This window comes from Lissotriton vulgaris, chromosome 2_1 (assembly GCF_964263255.1).
Source record: "Lissotriton vulgaris chromosome 2_1, aLisVul1.2, whole genome shotgun sequence".
Classification (NCBI taxonomy): Eukaryota; Metazoa; Chordata; class Amphibia; order Caudata; family Salamandridae; genus Lissotriton; species Lissotriton vulgaris.
This window is the reverse complement of record NC_141687.1, coordinates 1,288,469,014-1,288,489,524: the sequence shown is the minus strand read 5'-3', so window position 1 is coordinate 1,288,489,524 and position 20,511 is coordinate 1,288,469,014. Positions and strand designations below refer to the sequence as shown.

The 20,511-nt window shown below is 47.4% G+C and overlaps 1 protein-coding gene across 1 annotated transcript in view; it reads right to left on the bottom strand.

The window, feature by feature from the left end:
• The window catches only part of LOC147732519 (carotenoid-cleaving dioxygenase, mitochondrial-like), an 816,482-nt gene extending 796,235 nt beyond the window's left edge, over positions 1-20,247 (bottom strand). The window contains exon 1 of the mRNA XM_086958818.1: positions 20,115-20,247. Within this exon, the coding sequence (XP_086814944.1) occupies positions 20,115-20,202 (88 nt within the window). The 5' untranslated portion in view covers positions 20,203-20,247. The remainder of the gene's footprint in view (positions 1-20,114) is intronic.
• Between the last annotated feature and the right edge of the window lie 264 nt (positions 20,248-20,511).

Genomic DNA, 20,511 nt, shown 5'->3' with positions numbered 1-20,511 from the left:
ACTACAATGACTACAATACACTGGCTACTGAACCAAGGACTAGCTATAAAGAGTTATGAAAAATGCTCTGTATTATACATTTTTTAAAAAAAATTATTTATCAGTTTCAAAAGAAAAAAGGACATAAAGCAATACAAGCAAATATATCATTGATGCAATGACGAAATAAGCAAGACCAAGTGACCATTCACATGGAAGAGGGAGAGCAGCGCACATCATACAATGAAACAGCAAAAGCATTGGCCAGGTAGATTGATTATAACAACAAAGTCTAGTACCACTTACCCAATTGATCTAAGCGGACACACTTTTCATTTAGTATTTTTTACTCATTTTTTCATTTTTCAAAAACTTCATTCATATATGTCTAGAGAATGATACCATTTCAGTAGCAAAAATTCACATGAAAATACACTTTTCAAAACATACAATTAACAATCACTGTGAATGAGACATATTTACATTTACACAATATATACAAAAACACAGACAAAAAAATGCCTATTTTCATTGAATGTTTGAGGCACCAGTCCTGATATACAACCTACAGACAAGCAAGGGGCCGTTCGGTATTTTTGCTGGCCTGCTCGCTTGATTATGCTGGAACTTGGTAACTACTAGGGTCAATTTATCTACAAATGAAGTCCTGCTATGCCCTTCCTGAATCTTGTTCCAGTGAGTGCACACACACACACACACACACACACACACACACACACGATTCAGGAAGGGCATAGCAGGACTTCATTTGTAGATAAATTCTACCTGAACTTTGACCCTAGTAGTTACCAAGTTCCAGCATAATATATATTGTGTAAATGTAAATATGTCTCACACACATATATTGCAATGTCCAGCACATACCTTCTGAGCATCATCCAATCCCGGCAGGCACATCAATTGTGGTAGAAGCAAGGAGATTAGTGCGGGCATCATCAATACAATCGAATGTGTAGGACTACCCAACCCCCTCTGGGATAATGGAGCTCATCGTCCGAGATTGTTGTTCCTCAGTAATCTTAGCAATATATGAACGATATGGGCCCCCCAAATGTCAGCTGGAGGGGATGCAATTGGGATCTGTGTAGAATATTCAGCGCAATTAATATTGCAAAAAGCCATGTTTCTAAGCCAAGATCGTGCACATGGAGCACGTCTAGAGCACCAAAGCAACGCAACTTCGCGTTTCTCTAATAGAAATCCGAGGGCAGCCAGTTTGCGAACAGGGCGCAGAAAGGCAATCTCTGGAGTGGGAATTAATGCAATGCCCAGTATATCGCCAAAAATGCGATGCACCTGGACCCAAAAATCATGCAAAAGAGAGCAGGTCCAGGAAAGGTGGGAGAAATCAGCCTGTGGAGCTCTACACTTAGGGCAGCAGTGCGGCCTGCACGGGTCAAGCTTATGGGAAAGGGCGGGCGTGTGATACAATCGTCTCAAAAACTTAAAGTGAATGAGTTTATGTCTGCTAATGATGGACACATCCCTCGTGGCTCAACAGCACAACGCCCATTGATCGTCTGTTATTGGGTAACCCAGATCCCCCTCCCACGCAGCGCGGACTTTGGAGTCCGAAGAATGAAGCAAGGCCAAACACATTTTGTACAGCTTAGAGACCACGTGTGACCCAGTCCGGCTCTGTATGATAAAAGTGAGAGGTGCAGTGTCATCGGGAGAAATCGGAAATGTGTGGAACTCGGCACGTAACAAGGATCGGAGTCTAGTCAACATGAAAGAGTCCATAAAGGTACGGTCGGCAAAACGATGATCTTCAGATATGGAAAAGACATGTCCCTCCGGAAACAGGTCGCTTATTGTGTGGAGTTGGCATTTGGACAATGTGCGTTGAACCACGGGTTCGCCGGTTATGGGGAGCCAATGGGCATTGGGCAAATGAGGGGCGGGGGAATATAATCTGTCAATTTGAAGCAGCCTGCGTAGCTTTTCCCAGGCCCAGCATGTGGCCGAGACTGTCTGGATATCCTGCGGATCACGAGGAATTAAGCGGTACAGGTAACACCAGGTCGGCCACAGGTTTCAAATATAGAATCCTTTCATCAGGGTGGAACCAGGAATAAGCATAGGAATATTATGTTACTAAAAAATAAAGAAAAAAATCAGGTACCCCGAAGCCACCCCTTTCATAGAGGAGCGTCAAAACATGCCAGGACACTCGTGGAGTCTTGTCACCCCAAACTAAACACAACAATAAGGAGCAAAGTTGCGAAAAGAAAACCTGGGTAAGTGGTATTGGGATAATATTAAAAAGATATAGAAAGCAAGGCAATACAATAATTTTTATTATAGCAATCCGGCCGGCCATGGACAAAGGGAGGCAAATCCATCTTTCAAGATGATCTTCCAAGAAGTCAAGAGCGCGGCCGTAGTTCAGCCTAATTATGGAAACCGTGTCGAGGTGAATATGTACCCCCAAATATCTTACCGAATCAGTATTCCACTCCAGAGGGAAGGCACAGTTCCATTGTAAGGTGGAGGGGGTGAGTGGAAAAATGACGGACTTGTGCCAGTTAATGCAGAGGCAGGAATACTCCCCAAAACGGGAAATTTCCAACACTAAAGGCTCTAGGTTAGTTTGAGGCGTTCGTACATAAAAAATTGTGTCATCGGCATATAAGGAAAGAAGAAGAGGCCCAGTATTAAACTGAAGACCCCGATGGAGGTGTTTCTCTTGAAAATGGCGAACCAAAGGGTCCATCGCCAGGATGAACAGCAAAGGGGAGAGGGGACAACCCTGTCGCGTGCCACGTGACAATGAGAACCTCTCAGAGATGGTCCCATTTCAACGTAGCCGGGCCGTAGGCGCGGTGTATAACAAAGCAACTGTAGATACAAACACATCCGGCATGCCCATACGCCTCATGACTGATAAAAAAAAGGGTCACTCTAACGTGTCAAACACTTTCTCTGTGTCCAAAAACACAGCGGCGACCGGGGTAGAGGGTTCAATCCTATGTAAAACCGAGAATAATGTCCTCAAATTTAAAGAGGTGGACCGATGTGGGACAAACCCCGATTGTGCCGGCGAAATAATGGATTCCATCAAAAGCGAAAGTCGAATGGCCAGAACCTTAGCCAATATCTTAAAGTCTGAGTTCAATAAAGAAAGGGGTCTGTATGAGCCGCAAAAGGAAGGGTCTCGGCCAGGTTTAGGGAGAAGAACAATAACCGCCTCACAGGGAGTCGGCGGTAATATGCCAGACTCTAGTGCCTCAGCTTACACCCCCACCAATCTCGGAACCAGCTCGTCTTTGTACGCCTTATAAAAATCAGCCGAGAAACCATCAAGGCCAGGCGCCGAGGAGCCTTTCAATGCATCAATGGCTTCGATAACGCTGTCCGGAGTGATGGGAGTGACAAGAAATTCCTGCATGTGTTTCTCGAGATAGACCATGGCGATCTCATTCAAATAAGGACCGGGGTCCCTCCAGTCCCCCGACAGTGTGGATGTGTAGAGAGTTTTGTAATAGGACATAAAAGCGTCACAAACGTCAGGGGTGTAATGGTATCTCGTACCCAGTGAGTCAACGATTTCCGGAATATATGATGCCTGGTGAGGAGGACGAAGCAGCTGCGCCAATAATCTGCCAGGCCTATCGTCTTCCCCATACTTTCGTGCCGTGTACTGTTTGCACAGAAATCTCAATTCCCGCTCTGCAGCCTCCCTAAACTCCATCAGTAATTCCAAGCATTTGGCTTCACCAGCCTTAGTCGGGTTAGTCACCAGATCTCCGTCTATTGCAGAGATGTCCCTCTCTATCCGGGACAAAGTGGAGCGGATATCTCGCAAGGGACCCACATGTTTGGCAATGCACAACCCACGAATAGTGGCCTTGAATCCCTCCCACAGTGTAGACCAGGACTCCACAGATCCGGTGTTAGGGTCAAAGTAGTCATCAATGGCACTTCGGATCTCTTCCGTAAAAACAGGGTCCGCCAAGGCTCTACCGGGGAAACACCACTGTTTCTCATAACCCCCCAATCTGGGTATCTGCAGTGTTAACACAATAGGGGAGTGATCTGACAATGTTCGCGGAAGGGTGAGAAGGTCTTCGACCCAACCAGCGACCCCAGGGGAGAGAAGCCAATAATCAATTCTAGTTCTAGTGTTATGGTACCCAGAATGGTGCGTGTAATCAGGTGAGTGCGATTGAAGATGGGCTTCTATGTCAATGAGGGAGAAATGGGAACAAATGTCAGATAGCACTGGGCGGGAACGTGCCTTGATATCAGAGGTAGGAGAGGTGCTGTCTCTGGCGGGGATCATCAGTAAATTAAAGTCTCCCCCAACAACCAGCAAATCAATATCTGAGTTAAGCAGTTTCACCTGCAAGTCCTGAAAAAAGGAGGGGGAGGCAGCGTTGGGACCATAAACTCCTACAAACGTTATCTTGTAACCCATAATAACACCGGTGATAAGCACATATCTACCCTCACTGTCCGTGGCACTACTGGTCAACACAAAAGGCACCCGCCTGTGTATACGTATGGCAACGCCTCTGGCATACCTACTAAAATTAGAGAAAACTCGATGGGCACCCCAACTCCTAGCAATGGAGGCTGAGTCAGCATGTGCCAAGTGTGTCTCTTGAAGGAAAAGTACATCAATGTTATGCCGTAATACATAATTGAAAACCTGTTTGCGCTTTCTAGTATTGTTCAGGCCACGAACATTCCAGGACATCAAGGAAAGTCTGGAAGGACCAGACTGAAGGCCTACCTTTGCCATGAAACAAGCAAAAAGAAAAGAGTGTTGGATAATGCGCTACTCAATCCATTAACAACTGCATCAAAAAATTGCAACATAATAAAACATGCACAAAAACAAAATACACCCCACCCTCCACCCACCACCCAGCCTCCTGACTTCCCCGTAGAGGCATTCCCTATATGCACGTATAGTGTAACTGAACCAATCTGTGAAACAACAGAGCATCAATAAAAAAACCAAGGTAAGAAAGACATAAGGGCATTCGCCATGAGGGGTAGCAACGCCATGCCTGACGGGAGTCACAACTGTTAATGCTATCAAAAACAATGTGCAACAAAAAGAGCGTAAGAAAAGCCCACATCAAATCATTAATAACAACGGTCTGTAAAAAAAAAAAAAAAAAAAAAAAGGTAATGCGAAGACTTCACCTCGGGCCCGGGTCAGTAAAAAGATCAACACTGTTTTGGGAGTCCCCACGGGACAGGAAACGCAGTGTAGAGCTGGGGGCCCCCCTTAGACCCCTGTTTTCTATAGTGCTGACAGAATGCCTGTGCCTCCGTGGGGGAATCAAAGATGCGATATCTGCCGGCCACGTCAACCCACAGCCTCGCTGGATACATCATGCCATATTTAAGGCCCAGGTTGCGTAGGGTCGCCTTGACTCCAGAGAATTTGCGTATTGCCTCCTGAACCATCAGTGTGAAATCAGGGAAGAAGGACAGAGTACTACCCTGCCACTGAATCTCGCAGGGCGGCGTCACGGTCGCGGAAATTCATGATCCTGGCAATGATCGGGCGCGGAGGCTGCCCAGGGCGAGGGCGAGGCCCGAGCGACCTGTGAGCGCGTTCTACCACAAAACCATTTGTGAAAGTGTCTCTGTCAAACAGATCAATGAGTAGTTGTTCAACGAAAGTGTCAAATCGCCCCGTTGTTGTTGTCTCCGCCACGCCAATTATACGGATGTTCTTTCGTTGGCTAAGCGCCTCCAAATCTTAGTTTTTTATGGCCACCTCCTTTAGTATCTTCTCTAGGCTTTCGAGCCGCTTGAGCGATTTCGTGGCGTTGTCTTCTACATCCGATATTCTGGATTCCGCCATGTCCAGGCGACGATTGTGGGCCTGGACCTTGTTTCCCATATCGGCGAGTTTCTGCTCAAGGCTATCAAAGCAGCCATCAAGCGCCTTGAACCAGCTTTCATTTCGCCCAACATGGCTGTGACCTAAGAGGTAGCATCACCGCCTTCAACAGAGCCGGTAGCCCCAGAAGACGAGCCAGGGGGAGCCTCTGACATGAGGAGGGGGGTCTTGAAAGCTAAGCTTTCGTTGATTGGGATCTCTCTTCCCCATGGTCACTCCGAGGCCAGTCACGAGATAGCGGGTTAAAATTGCGCAGTCCAAAATAATGAGGCAGACCAATATGAGTTATCAAACACTAGGAACCCGAGGCAGACTTGGGGGCATGAGCAGAAACACCAAATCAGTCTGCAACCAATCTTAAGGTGCACAGCAATCAGGGCCCCGGCTCGTGGTCTAAAGCTGTGCCAGCCAGGTATTGCAAGTTAGGGGAAGCCGCACTCCCAGCAGGGATCCCACCAGCCACAGCAGCAACCAACGCTTGCTGAAGTGATGTCACCCGCCAGTGGGCCCAGGTTCAATACAGTCCCCTCTGCGCTTCTACCCCCCACAACAGGGGGGGGGAATCCACCACGTGGGGGTCCAGGCGGGGCCGCCACTGAACAACTGGGGTCACCACCCGGGGCACCTGACGCCGCAGCCAGAAATCCCCACCGCCACAAACTACCCAGCCCCACCCCGCAGTCCGAGGCACGCCGGCGGGCCCGCACACCGAAGCCCCGGCTACAGGACACACCAAGGCCCGAGAGCCGCGGCACCGCCGCCCCAGAAGACTGGCACCCCAACAGCGCAGCCCCAGGCACCCCAGGCAGCGGAGAGGAAAGCCAGCGGTCCGCGAGCACGGGGGCAGCAAGCCTGGCCGGGAGCACCCCTAACAGCACTTACCCGGCGATCGGGCGCAGATAGGGAGGATATCACAGAGGCCAGGGAGGTCTACACTCCTCTCCGCCTCGTCTTCCACAAACACCGTCCCCAGAGCTTCAGAAAGCACCAAAGTGTGCGGAATCGCTTCCTCTGCTGGATTCAATGGTGATGTGGGCAGGATGGTGACTAATTACATATTATTTGGCAGTGTTGGGAGCCCGGTCGGCGGAGCTTCACGTGGAGGCAGCCATTTCGGTCGCCTCCGTGGCCACGCCCTCCTGCTCTGTATTATACATAACTATAAAGTCCACAACGGAAAGCAAGACTAGTGAGAAATGGCACGTGCAATTGATTACTCTGGGTTTGATGCTGTGCTACCATATGATGTGTTGTCTTCTGTTAAACATTACTAAGGACTATCCTATGTTATAATTCCTTCTTGCAAAATTTGAGGATTATTTTCCCAAACACCTTACCTTTCTTAATGTTTTATTATTATTTGTCTCATTTTCTGGGATTACACAAAGTAAGTATATATTTACATAAAGTTCAATCATTTTACATTGAAATCTGACCAAATCTGATTGTATACATATTCTATGTAAATCAAACATTATGAAACTGAGCAGCAAATCATCTGGACTTTCATTTCCAGATTTAATAACCCTGACATTACACTAACGTGCGTAGACACATTACTGCTTAATAAAGTAAATCGTTCAATATTAGACCAAACATCTTACCAATGAATCATTGGCAAGCATTGCCAAGCAGATTCCAATGAAAAGTTACTGTGACAGCAAATAAAAATAGATAATGTCCTAGTTGTTAGCTACCAACGGGAGTGTGAGAAGTTGGCCTGATATGTTATGTTTCCAATTCTGGAACCACCTTGTATCAGTCCAAACAATCCCTTATGGTGTCTGGTTGTAAGTCAACCTTATTAGACAAGTTATCCTAGTGGTAGCATGGACTAAGCAGCCTTAAAGGCTAAACTCAAAAGGTTGTGTTAATCGAGCTGTTTTACCAATCACAATACTTCAATACCAAATGAAAGGACACCACACAAGTATATATTATAAAAATATATGTATTTATTACTAGAATAATCCCCAGTACTCTTTATGAGCAAAGGGGCACAAGCGTTAAAACAAAAGCACAGTTAAACATATGAAAGTTGCACAATTATGGATGAGGGTGGGTGGCCACTCAAACCATATATTAAGAAAGTGGTATAAGAGATACCAATCGAACAGTGGTTAGGCCTAGGGCCTAGGGAATCGCTGGAAGCAGTCGGGAGTAGCAATGCTGCAGTCGGGAAAAGCCCGCGGGATTCGGGTGCAGCGCTTAAAGCACACGCATGCAACAATGCAAAGTCAATGGTGCGTAAAAGTTATAAAGTTACTGTTTAAGGAGACTTCCACTTAACCTAGAAGGACGAAATTTAAGACACATACACTAGAGGTGTGTACCAGTGTGGGAACACCGGCGCTGTTGAGTTACCTCACCCACAGGAAGCGGGTGCATAGGGTCGAAGTTGTGTCGGGTTTCGTCACGCAGGTTGTTGGTGCTTGAAGCTGAAGATGCTGCCGGCGATGTGAAGGAGAAGTGTCCGGTGTGATCCAAGGGTGGATCAGAGCCGTAAAGTACCTGAAAGCAGAGGGGACAGAGTCTGGGTCACTCAGCCGTGACAGGGTGGAACCAGGACGGAACCAGGCAATGTCGGGCGCAATCAGGTGGTTGTCGAGGAGCTTTTCTCCGCTGCCACGTGGGCTCTAGGGCATCTGCGACCTCCAGGAGCGGGTCACGAGCTGTCCCACGAAGGCTCTCGCCGTCGGCTTCAGGATTGGAGCAAACAACACTTGGCAAGAGCAATCCACGCAGGTGGAAGATTGCTTCTCACTCGGACAAGGGGTGTCAGAGCGGGTGCTCCTTTTCAGAGGAGCGGGTGCAAGTCTGGAGCAGCCAGAATCACAAGTTAGATTTCGTAGTTCGTCGGCACAGGGGCCACAAGCCAGCGGGCAAGTGACTGGGCCAACGCGTTGAGCCAAAAGAAGCAGAAGGGCCCCACGCTGCACTCGGTGAGTGTAGAGGGGTGAGCTTCGGTGCAAAAGAGGCTCAGGGCTGGGGCTTCTCAAACCCCGGTGTACAGCTTCGAGGGTCACTCGTGGGCTGCACAGTCAGCGTCTTGTGGTTTCTCCAAGATGGCGGGCCCCACGCTTCCGGGCGCCTCCACGGGTCTCAGCTCTGCAGGGACTGTGGATCGGGCTGTTAGAAGGCAGGCACGCTTGGTCTTGTCGGTCTCTGTCGCTCGAGTTCCGGCGGGAACTGCAACAAAGCAAACGTCGAGGTGCTGGATGGTGCCTGTTTGCACAGGGTGGTCACTCCTTGACCACAAGGGAGATTCTTCAGTCTTCTACGTCGAGTAGGATGTCGAAGGGTCCAGAGTTTCGTTTCTTATGTTTCATCAGGATAATCTGAGTGCCTTGGCACTGCTCCCATTCTTATACCAATCTAGGGGGCTGGATTACCTGCTGCTAGGTCCCCTCCAATGGGTGGGACCCAGGAAGGGGGTGGTTACACCCCTTTCCCTTTGTCCAGGTCGTGCTGGGGCTGGTGTGCCCCAGAACTGGTTTGACCGGATTATGCAAGGGGAAGCCTTGTGCTCCCCAGGCACTGTCTGGTTTCTTTCAAACATCCCTGCTAAAATCCACTATCTCCTGTCTGGGGTGGTGTGACACCTCCCTGTGACAGGAAACCCTTTGTCCAGGCCTCCTTGGCTGAGTTTCGGTCAGCTGCAGGAGGTCAGACTCGTGTCTGTGATAGAAACATCCATTCTGTGGATCTGAGGCTCTTTTAAAAATCAACCGCGTTTCAGTAAAGTAACATGTCTTCTCCTTCTAGAAGGGTGGAATGCTATCCCCGTTGACAGGACTGTCGAGGGGATAGTATTCCAAATCGTATGACACCTTACACAACATGTTTTGATAAAGCCAAACCAAAGTTGACATTTAACCGCGAGGATTATAATGCACTTAATAGTATATGGTATGGCAATATCCCGGAACAGCTAAGGGAATTGGTCCCGGCAGCTGCCGACAGGCTCAGCTCATGCTAGAGCACCATCTCACATTAAACCACGCACTCTGCCTCGTGGATTGTTAAGGCCTGCCATAGGAGTGACTTATAGGTTTATATGTGTCCAGATAGGTTTAGATATAGGCATACTATATCTAAGCAAGGGGTGATTACATCACCTTGCCCCAGCTGAGTGATCAGCCAGTTGTGTCAATTTTAGATAGCCAGCGAGGGGTGGCAAAAGTTATGCTGCAGCCCCTGGTAGGCCTTGGATGCACCTATGCCCTGGGCACCTATAGTGCTCTGTACAGGGGCTGATAAGGTGACCCAAGCCAATCTAGTTATGCACCTAGGGTACATGGAATCCATTTTACAGAGAGAGCAGATAACCTGGGGCCCTGATTATCAGGGAACCAGGCCAACTAAGTCGAAAACCAGCTAAACACTAGGCAAAAAATCTGGGGGAACCATAGTCAGGTAGCCACCTTCCTACATAACCCCCCCCCCCAAACGAAAGGAGATAAGGCTATCCTTGTCCAGGTAAGCCTATATTGCCTGAGTGGCCATATAAGGAAGTAACTGCACTAGCATGGGTACCCCCTGTCTCATGGTCCACTAAGCAGTCCCTCACCCTTGGGGTATTAGAGGGTCTCCACCATAGGGAATCACTACCTTGGGTGTGTTTATGCAAAAAAAAAGGCTGGTTTTGATATGGAGTATTGAAGTGAGGCTCCACTAATATAGGGCTCAGCTTCCTCCAATTATCCTCCACAATGTGTGCCTTTCTTTCTTCAACTGAGTTGCACTGTGCTCTCAGGGTCAACCTCTGGCTACCTAAAGCTGGAGGCTGGGTCCCTTGTTTTGGCTTACTGGAGGGACAATTCAGGTTTGGGCCCTTTGGGTCCCAGGTTTGGCTGTTCCCAACAGAATCCATCTGTGGGAGGTCCCTAACTACTTTTAAGGGGGCTCCCTCAGGAGTTTTTAAAGTTTTCACCTTACTAGGGTTACTAGTTTCGGTGCCCCTAATCTGCTGATGGGGGTGCTTTATTTGACAGGGGCCCTGTGGGGACTCACTGTCCTTCTTGTCCTCTGCAGCCCTGGGCTGACTAAGGCATGGTAGAGAGGGGCAGGTTACCTGCTCCAGACTGGATTCCACCTGAGAAGGGTCCACTGCCATCAGAGGCTCTGTCAGGCCAGGCCTAACAACCTCTGGGGCAGTTCCTTCATCAGAGGTAAGATCAGTTCCCTGAGGAGGCTGATCCTGTCCTAATGTCTGGTGAGGGGGAGATTTCTCTTCCTCCTCCATGCTCTCAGTTTGGGTGGGGTGATCCATCATTTCAGGCTTCACAACACACATATCTGTTTGAGTTTTGGCTGTGGCCATCACAGCCACACCAACCTTTTCAGGAGGAGACTCAGTTTGGGTATTTGCTGTTATCATAACAGCTCTGCTATTCTTTTCAGGAAGGGAGTTAGCTAAAGATGGGGCAGAGAGCTGTTCAGCCCTACCAACCTTTTCAGGAAGGACATCTTGGGTTGGGGCTGTAGCCATTACAGCCCCACTAACCTTTCCATTGGCATTTACCATTCTAGAATGGATTTTCTGTTCAACCTCAGCCCAGGCTGAGATTTCCAAATCATTACCTAGTAGACAGTCTACAGGCAAGTTTGGTGACACTGCCACTCTCTTTGGGACAGTGACACCTCCCCAGCTGAGACTTACTACTGCCATGGGATGATTGGTTTGTATTCCATCAATGTTTGTTACTTGGTATGTGGCACCAGGTAAAAGTTGCTTAGAGGGGACTATACAGTCAGCCACCAAGGTGATGCTAGCCCCTGTGTCTCTAAAGGCCTCAACTTTCAAACCATTGATGATGGGTTCCTGTCTATATTTGCTCAAGGTATTTGGGCAATCAGAGAAGTTGGAAAACCCCATGCCAGTCTCATAGACAAGATCATTTGGTGATGGGGACCTGGATAGGCCAGGGTCCACCTGTGCTCCAAAAGTATACCCACCCAGATTCCTGGGGGTGCTCCCACTTCCTGGGGGATTACTGCTGACAGTAACAGGAGGTGTTGGAGCTGGCTTTGGAGGTATATTTTCCTTATTGCCATTCTTTGGACAACAGCTGTCTGATTTCCAATGGCCAGTCTGTTTGCAGACATGGCAGTATGGCTTCTTTTGAACAGATGAAGTGTCTTGGGACCCACCCCCATCCTTGGAGTTTTGGGGTCCTGGGGAAGTCTTTTCTTTACTTTTATCCCCATCCTTATCTTGAGGCTTGGTAGACTCCTTCTTCTGGTCATTGCCCTCGTTCTTAGGCCTAATCCTGGTTCTGACCCATTTATCTGCCCTCTTTCAATGCATAAGGGACCCAAGTCTTTATGGCTAAGTTTGTCATAGCTGGAGGTTGCCTTGGTAAGGTCAACCTTCACAGGTGAAGAGCCTGAAGCTCCTCCTGTGCCAGAAATGACTGCTAGTGAGGTGCAAGTGGTGCACTTACCTACACTAAGTGTATTCTTACTGTACCTTGCTAGTGAGTTGTAGGCAGGGTGTGCTACTCCCTTTGATCTACAACTACTAAGTTCAGTAGAACTTAAATATGCTAAGCTTTTGTTTTATATGTACCTAAGGTACTTGATGTGATCTTTCAATTTGATAAAAAGATTGCAATGGTAAAAACAACAGCAAGCTCAAATCCGCACCGCTGCACACCAATGTGAGAAGTTGGCCTGATATGTGATGTTTCCAATTCTGGAACCACCTTGTATCAGTCCAAACAATCCCTTATGGTGTCTGGTTGTAAGTCAACCTTATTAGACGAGCTATCCTAGTGGTAGCATGGACTAAGCAGCCTTAAAGGCTAAACTCAAGAGGTCGTGTTAAGCGAGCTGTTTTACCAATCACAATACTTCAATACCAAATGAAAGGACACCACACAAGTATATATTATAAAAATATATGTATTTATTACTAGAATAATCCTCAGTACTCTTTATGAGCAAAGGGGCACAAGCGTTAAAACAAAAGCACAGTTAAACATATGAAAGTTGTACAATTATGGATGAGGGCGGGTGGCCACTCAAACCATATATTAAGAAAGTGGTATAAGAGATACCAATCGAACAGTGGTTTGGCCTAGGGCCTACGGAATCGCTGGGAGCAGTCGGGACTAGCAATGCTGAAGTCGGGAAAAGCCCGCGGGATTCGGGTGCAGCGCTTAAAGCACACGCATGCACCAATGCAAAGTCAATGGTGCGTAAAAGTTATAAAGTTACTGTTTAAGGAGACTTCCACTTAACCTAGAAGGACGAAATTTAAGACACATACACTAGAGGTGTGTACCAGTGTGGGAACACCGGCGTTGTTGAGTTACCTCACCCACAGGAAGCGGGTGCATAGGGTCGAAGTTGTGTCGGGTTTCATCACGCAGGTTGTTGGTGCTTGAAGCTGAAGATGCTGCAGGCGATGTGAAGGAGAAGTGTCCGGTGTGATCCAAGGGTGGATCAGAGTCGTACAGTACCTGAAAGCAGAGGGGACAGAGTCTGGGTCACTCAGCAGTGACCAGGGTGGAACCAGGACGGAACCAGGCAATGTCGGGCGCAATCAGGTGGTTGTCGAGGAGCTTCTCTCCGCTGCCACGTGGGCTCTAGGGCATCTGCGACATCCAGGAGCGGGTCACGAGCTGTCCCACGAAGGCTCTCGCCGTCGGCGCAGTTGGCTTCAAGATTGGAGCAAACAACACTTGGCAAGAGCAATCCACGCAGGACAGGAAGATTGCTTCTCACTCGGACAAGGAGGGTTAGAGTGGGTGCTCCTTTTCAGAGGAGTGAGTGCAAGTCTGGAGCAACCAGAATCACAAGTTAGATTTCGTAGTTTGTCGGCACAGGGGCCACAAGCCAGCGGGCAAGTGACCGGGCCAACGCGTTGAGCCAAAAGAAGCAGAAGGGCCCCACTCAGCACTCGGTGAGTGTAGAGGGGTGAGCTTCGGTGCAAAAGAGGCTCAGGGCTGGGGCTTCTCAAACCCCGGTGTACAGCTTCGAGGGTCACTCGTGGGCTGCACAGTCAGCGTCTCATGGTTTCTCCAAGATGGCGGGCCCCACGCTTCCGGTCGCCTCCACGGGTCTCAGCTCTGCAGGGACTGTGGATCGGGCTGTTAGAAGACAGGCACGCTTGGTCTTGTCAGTCTCTGTCACTCGAGTTCCGGCGGGAACTGCAACAACGCAAACGTCGAGGTGCTGGATGGTGCCTGTTTGTACAGGGTGGTCACTCCTTGACCACAAGGGAGATTCTTCAGTCTTCTACGTCGAGTAGGATGTCGAAGGGTCCAGAGTTTCGTTTCTTATGTTTCATCAGGATAATCTGAGTGCGTTGGCACTGCTCCCATTCTTATACCAATCTAGGGGGCTGGATTACCTGCTGCTAGGTCCCCTCCTATGGGTGGGACCCAGGAAGGGGGTGGTTACACCCCTTTCCCTTTGTCCAGGTCGCGCTGGAGCTGGGGCTGGTGTGCCCCAGAACCGGTTTGACCAGATTATGCAAGGGGAAGCCTTGTGCTACCCAGGCACTGTCTGGTTTCTTTCAAACCTCCCTGCTACAATCCACTATCTCCTGTCTGGGGTGGTGTGACACCTCCCTGTGACAGGAAACCCTTTGTCCAGGCCTCCTTGGCTGAGTTTCGGTCAGCTGCAGGAGGTCAGACTCGTGTCTGTGGCAGAAGCATCCATTCTGTGGATCTGAGGCTCTTTTAAAAATCAACCGCGTTTCAGTAAAGTAACATGTCTTCTCCCTCTAGAAGGGTGGAATGCTATCCCCGTCGACACGACCGTCGAGGGGATAGTATTCCAAATCGTATAACACCTTACACAACATGTTTTGATAAAGCCAAACCAAAGTTGACATTTAACCGCGAGGATTATAATGCACTTATTAGTATATGGTATGGCAATATCCCGGAACAGCTAAGGGAATTGGTCCCGACAGCTGCAGACAGGCTCAGCTCATGCTAGAGCACTATCTCACATAAAACCACGCACTCTGCCTCCAGGATTGTTAAGGCCTGCCATAGGAGTGACTTATAGGTTTATATGTGTCCAGATAGGTTTAGATATAGGCATACTATATCTAAGCAAGGGGTGATTACACCACCTTGCCCCAGCTGAGTGATCAGCCAGTTGTGTCAATTTTAGATAGCCAGCCAGGGGTGGCAAAAGTTATGCTGCAGCCCCTGGTAGGCCTTGGATGCACCTATGCCCTGGGCACCTATAGTGCTCTGTACAGGGGCTGATAAGGTGACCCAAGCCAATCTAGTTATGCACCTAGGGTACATGGAATCCATTTTACAGAGAGAGCAGATAGCCTGGGGCCCTGATTAGCAGGGAACCAGGCCAACTAAGTCGAAAACCAGCTAAACACTAGGCAAAAAATCTGGGGGAACCATAGTCAGGTAGCCACATTCCTACAGGGAGCCTCTGTTCAGTGGCAATCTTCCTTACAGCAGACTAGTAGATACAGGCTGATACAGTAAAGGTCGGATGCACTCACACACAAAATATTACCAAACGTCTCACACTGATAAGAAAAACTGATAGCCATGAACATGCCTCTTTTGCCATTAACAGAACTGCCCTTTGCCCAGGCTTCATCTTCCACTGCGCAGGAATGTACATGACAAACATCACATACAGGCGTGTTAAGCAGGTGTTATTGACTAGAGGGTGTAGCTTGTGGGGGATGTGTTTGACATTTTGTATGTGCCCTTAAAAGTACTGGATAATATTGACATTCATCGTTGGACAAGAAAACACAGTGAATTTTGTCCTCTATAGGGCACAAACCTTGCTCACTGCCTTCACGAAGAACCTCAAAACATATTGTTTTCACAATTTCAAAACTAGCCCAAAGCAGGGCGTGCTTGCCCACATTGTTTGTGACATATTACATTCTAGCCCCCAAATAATGTATCGTACTCGTTCCTTGTTTTCATGGTACAGGTGTGCTATATAAAAATATATCAGATTGGGACATAAATACAAAAATATAGAGCTTGGTGACAAAAAACATAAAGACGCACAACAGGATCAATCAGCATGAGAAAGAATACAGGTGGAAAACATGTAATAGACAAGGCAGAAAACATATGAGACTTACACCACTGTTACAAGTGCCCTGTCAAATTCCAAAGGGGAAACAGTTGGAACACCGTGGTCTTAAACACGCGTGTTCCGAATACGCAAGCTAAACCACGCCTGCCTTAACCACGCAAAAAACGTAACCACACATATGCGTGGTTAAGGCAATAAGTGGTCTAGCTGCTGGCTACTGGGTACGGAAGCAGGAAGGCCTCGCCAGGAAGAGATCCACAGTGAGGTAAGTAGGGCTGGGCTGGAGTTTTCCTGCCTGGGGGTAGTTTTCCATGATAAGCCCGCAGCCACTCCATCGTCTACAATGAAACTCTCAACATTCCAATTTTCTAATGTCATTTAAATTCTGGATTTATTTTACAGGCATACATCATGGATTACTGCACCAAACCTGTGAATGAGAATTACCCCTTTTAGTGCGGGTGCTGGCCAATGGGCGACATCCCCCCTACCTCCATTGGCCGAGACTGGGGAGTCACATAAAGACCTCTCTGGTGCAGCGTACCAAAGAGATTCCTGTATTACTTTTTTACCCTGGGCGGCTCGGGAGCAGCTTCTCAAGCAGCCCAAGTCTGTTTTTTTTTTCTTTATTGTAAAGACGATCAGCATGCACGGCACGGTGACATCATTAGACTAAAATGAAAGTAAAACGAGTTGAAGGCCTTGTTTTACTTTCACTGGATCAGTGCTCAGGGGCACATCTCAGCCCGTCGAGCACTGATTGGGGTGGGAAAGGTACCGTTGGAAAAGGGAGAATCTTCACTTTTCAATGATATCTCTGCTCAGTGGATCCCTGCGTGGGAGTCGCTATATGAGAGCCATCACCAAGCTGGGTTTTTGGGGAGTGGCCCCCTGGGCAAGGGCTTGTCCACCAGACACCAGAATTTCTTTTAAAGAGAAATATAGGGGTGTGGGCTACCCACCAAAGGCATGACCATGCCGACCCCAAGAAGTAGAAAGATATTCTCTCTGCCACCCTTCCTTGGGGGGCGGATGGGGTTAATTAATCCTGATATGCCCCTTGGGGATAGAAGCCCACTAGACACTAGGGGCAATCTTTAAAATAACTACAGGTGAGGGGGCTCCCATGCCTATGGGGGTGATTAACCCAATCTGGGGGGTTTAAAGCCCACTACACACAAGGTAATTGAAATCAAATATAAGAGTGTGGATGCCCATATTGAAAATGACCATGCCCCTCCCCTAATAAGAAGAGAGACAGTCTTTCTGCCCCCTTGGGAAGCGAATGGAGATAATCACCCCTGATCTGCCACTCTAGGTGTTAGAAAGCCCACTAAACACCAGAATGTTTTTATAGAAAAATATAGGGGTGTGGGCTGCCCACCACAGCAGCTTCAAAAATCTTTTCTACTAACTATGTTTTTACCCTAAGACAATATATTGGTGAAAATGAAAATGCATACCTCTTTTGATGATCGACCGCTATATTGCTGACCTTAACCTAGTCCAAGCCTAATTTTTTTCTTTCTCAAATGTTCGGCTCTCATGCATGTTTTTTGATCTGATATCTACTAGTGTTATATTAGGGCTATACAAAACTTTATAAATAAATAAATAAATAAGATGGTCATGGCCGACCCAACAAGAAGAAAGACAGTCTTTCTGCCCCCTTCCCCTTGGGGACCGATGGGGTAATTACTCCTGATCTGCCGGGGGGGAGGGGGGGGGTGGAAAGTACACCAGCGTCGATCTTTAACATAACTATAGGGGATGGGCTGCCATGCCCCTACCCCCGAACTATTGTGACGGTTTTTCTGCCACCCTTGAGGACAAATGGGGGGGTCAAAAAAACTTCAGAAACGTACAAATATCCACTGCTGCTAAACTCTGTATCTTCTGCCCATTTCAGAAATATATAGGGTTCCTTGACACCCATTTTTCACTCTACATATTTGCTGTATGAATTGGTCTATACTCAGTCACAATGAAAAAACATTATACGGTGCAGCTAAGTTGTTGGCTCTGGGTACCCTGAGGCATATTATCAAGGACGGGCGTTAAAATTATTGCCGCTAAAGCGGCGATAATGGGCTTGATAATATGCCCTTGAGAATTCCAATAGAAGCCCATGTTCTGGTGTCAACATGGGCTTCTATTGGAATTCTCAAGGACATATTATCAAGCCCATTATTACCGCTTAAGGGGCAATTTTCTGCCGCTAAAGCTGCGATAATTGTATCGCCATGCTTGATAATATGGCCCAGCCTCGGATTGGTAACGAGGACATTCGGGCAATGCCCGAGGGGCCGGTGTATGAGTTCATGCTGTGGGCTGCTTTTTTGAGCAGTCTGGGGCCGATTTGGGCGGTGTCTCTATTTTCGCATTACAGTCAGCGGCCCAGTGGGTGGCTGAGTGGCCTTTCTGCAGGCAGATGGGCGCTCGTTACCACCCTCCCTCGCCAACAACAACGCCGATCGCCCACCCCCGGTTTAGCAGCATGCTGAGGTATCACTCCCTTTGTCTCGCTGGCCGGCCCCTTAATGTATGCACATACTGAGCGAGGCAGGGGGCCTCAGTAGAAGTGGCCTCACTTGTTTTCATGTGTCTTTCACTAGTGTAAACTAATGCGTGCATATTTTAAGCCCCCCCTCCTTCTTTTTAATGCAATTACGCTGAAGCACTGATTTGAGGAAAGGCATTATGCAAATGGGGGCCGATTTTTTTTGTGTGCCCGGGCCGATTTTCAGTCCCAATCCGACCCTGATATGGCCCCCTGTGTTCCGAGAGACCCTGTATATCCTCGCAACCAGAAGGGTCTAGCAGACGTAATGGTATATTGCTTTTATAAATCGCCATTGTGACAAACAATTTACAGTTAAAAAGTTGTCACAAATGGCCATTTATTCCTACTCATTTTCGAAATTTCGTTATTTCAACATGGGAAAACCTTGAGAGAGCTACACATATGAATCCTTGCTGAATTTGGAATATTTTCTACTTTTTAGAAATCTTTGGGTTTTTTTGAATCACTCATGGGTTTTACACTGGTTTCCACCACAAACTGGAAGTAGGTTGAAAGCATAAAAAAATTGGGGAAAAATGGGCTACCTCCAAACCGTGGTAAAAAATATATATATATATATTCTGCTCTTAATGTTCCTGAAAGCAGGGAAGATGATGACTTTAGTACAGTAATCCGTTCATTGATGCCTCTTTTAGGAGAAAAAAGCACAGACAATTTTATCCAAAGCACTTTTAACCTAATTTTCCCATAAACCTCAAAATGTAGCTATATTTTGCCTATTTTCTTGATCTCCTCCAGGGGAATCCACAACCCCACTTTCACAATTCCCAGGATGTTTGAAAAATGGACACAAATTTGACATGGATACCTTATGTGGAAAAAAAGTTATGGGGCTCTAAGCGAGAACTACTCCAATCGCCATAGAAGTGTCAAGCACTGGGAGAAGGAGGGGAGCACAACAGTTAAGGGGTTATATAGACAGGAATCAATTCATATACAGTAATGCGCAGCTGTTTCTAAAGTACACACTGCACAGTAAACAGCCTGCCAATCCAGCATGATGAAAGACCATGGCAACCCAAACTGAAGCTGGGGGGGGCATATATGGCAATTTGTAAAATGTAATTTTCTTTAGAAATTATTTAAGTACAAATGCCATTAAATAAATGTAGAAGAAGTTCGAATTAAGGCTTAACTTACCTTGTTGAAATAAAGTTACTGAAATGCACTTCAACAGTATACATGATTTTTGTGTTTAAAATAAAATATCCAGAAGAACGTTAATGACATTTCTAGTTGCATCCAGTCATAGAAGTAAGCCTGCTGTGCTGGTCCAAACCACATGCTATACACTAAACACAAGTAAAGTGAACAAATAATTCAGGAGACCATGTGATGACATCAAAAGTATTCACTTACCACAGACCTCCTTTCATTTATTTCATTCCTTCTAGTACCAAAACTTTAAATTGAGGTGCGCTCTGCCTGGGCGTCATTACGTAATGCAAAACTATCTGTTTATAAACCGCGACAACGCACGCCACCCCGTCCAGATTAACCAAATACAATATTTCCGTATATGTAAGCGGATTTTTTATACGAACGAACGTCATTTAATAACAGTCTGAGCGCTCGGTGTGCCGTAAATAATGCAAAAGGAAGGTCATTTTTGCTTACCTGGTGTATTCTGCAGTAAGGATGATATAAAATCCATCGTTATGCATGCAAATATATCGAGGGTGGCCAGAAAGATTCGTAAAAACATCTAGCACGGTGCACGACAAACTGGCAGCGCGGGGATATGAAACTCCGAGCAGGCTGTTAATTCTAAGGATGGTGCAGTAAGGCTGACGGGAGCCGGGTTTCCAGTATAGCTGGCTCAGTGCCCTTTCATAATAAAAGTCCCTCAGAATGAAAGCTGCTGCAGCAGCACGCCAGGGCGGCGAGGGATGAGCGAAGGGGCGTGGTTAGTGTTTATTTATGCAAGTGCAAACATATCCATGGCACTAAAACGGTTATTTGTGTGTCCTCACACATTACACGTACTCGACAACCTTCTTCAGTAATTAGACTA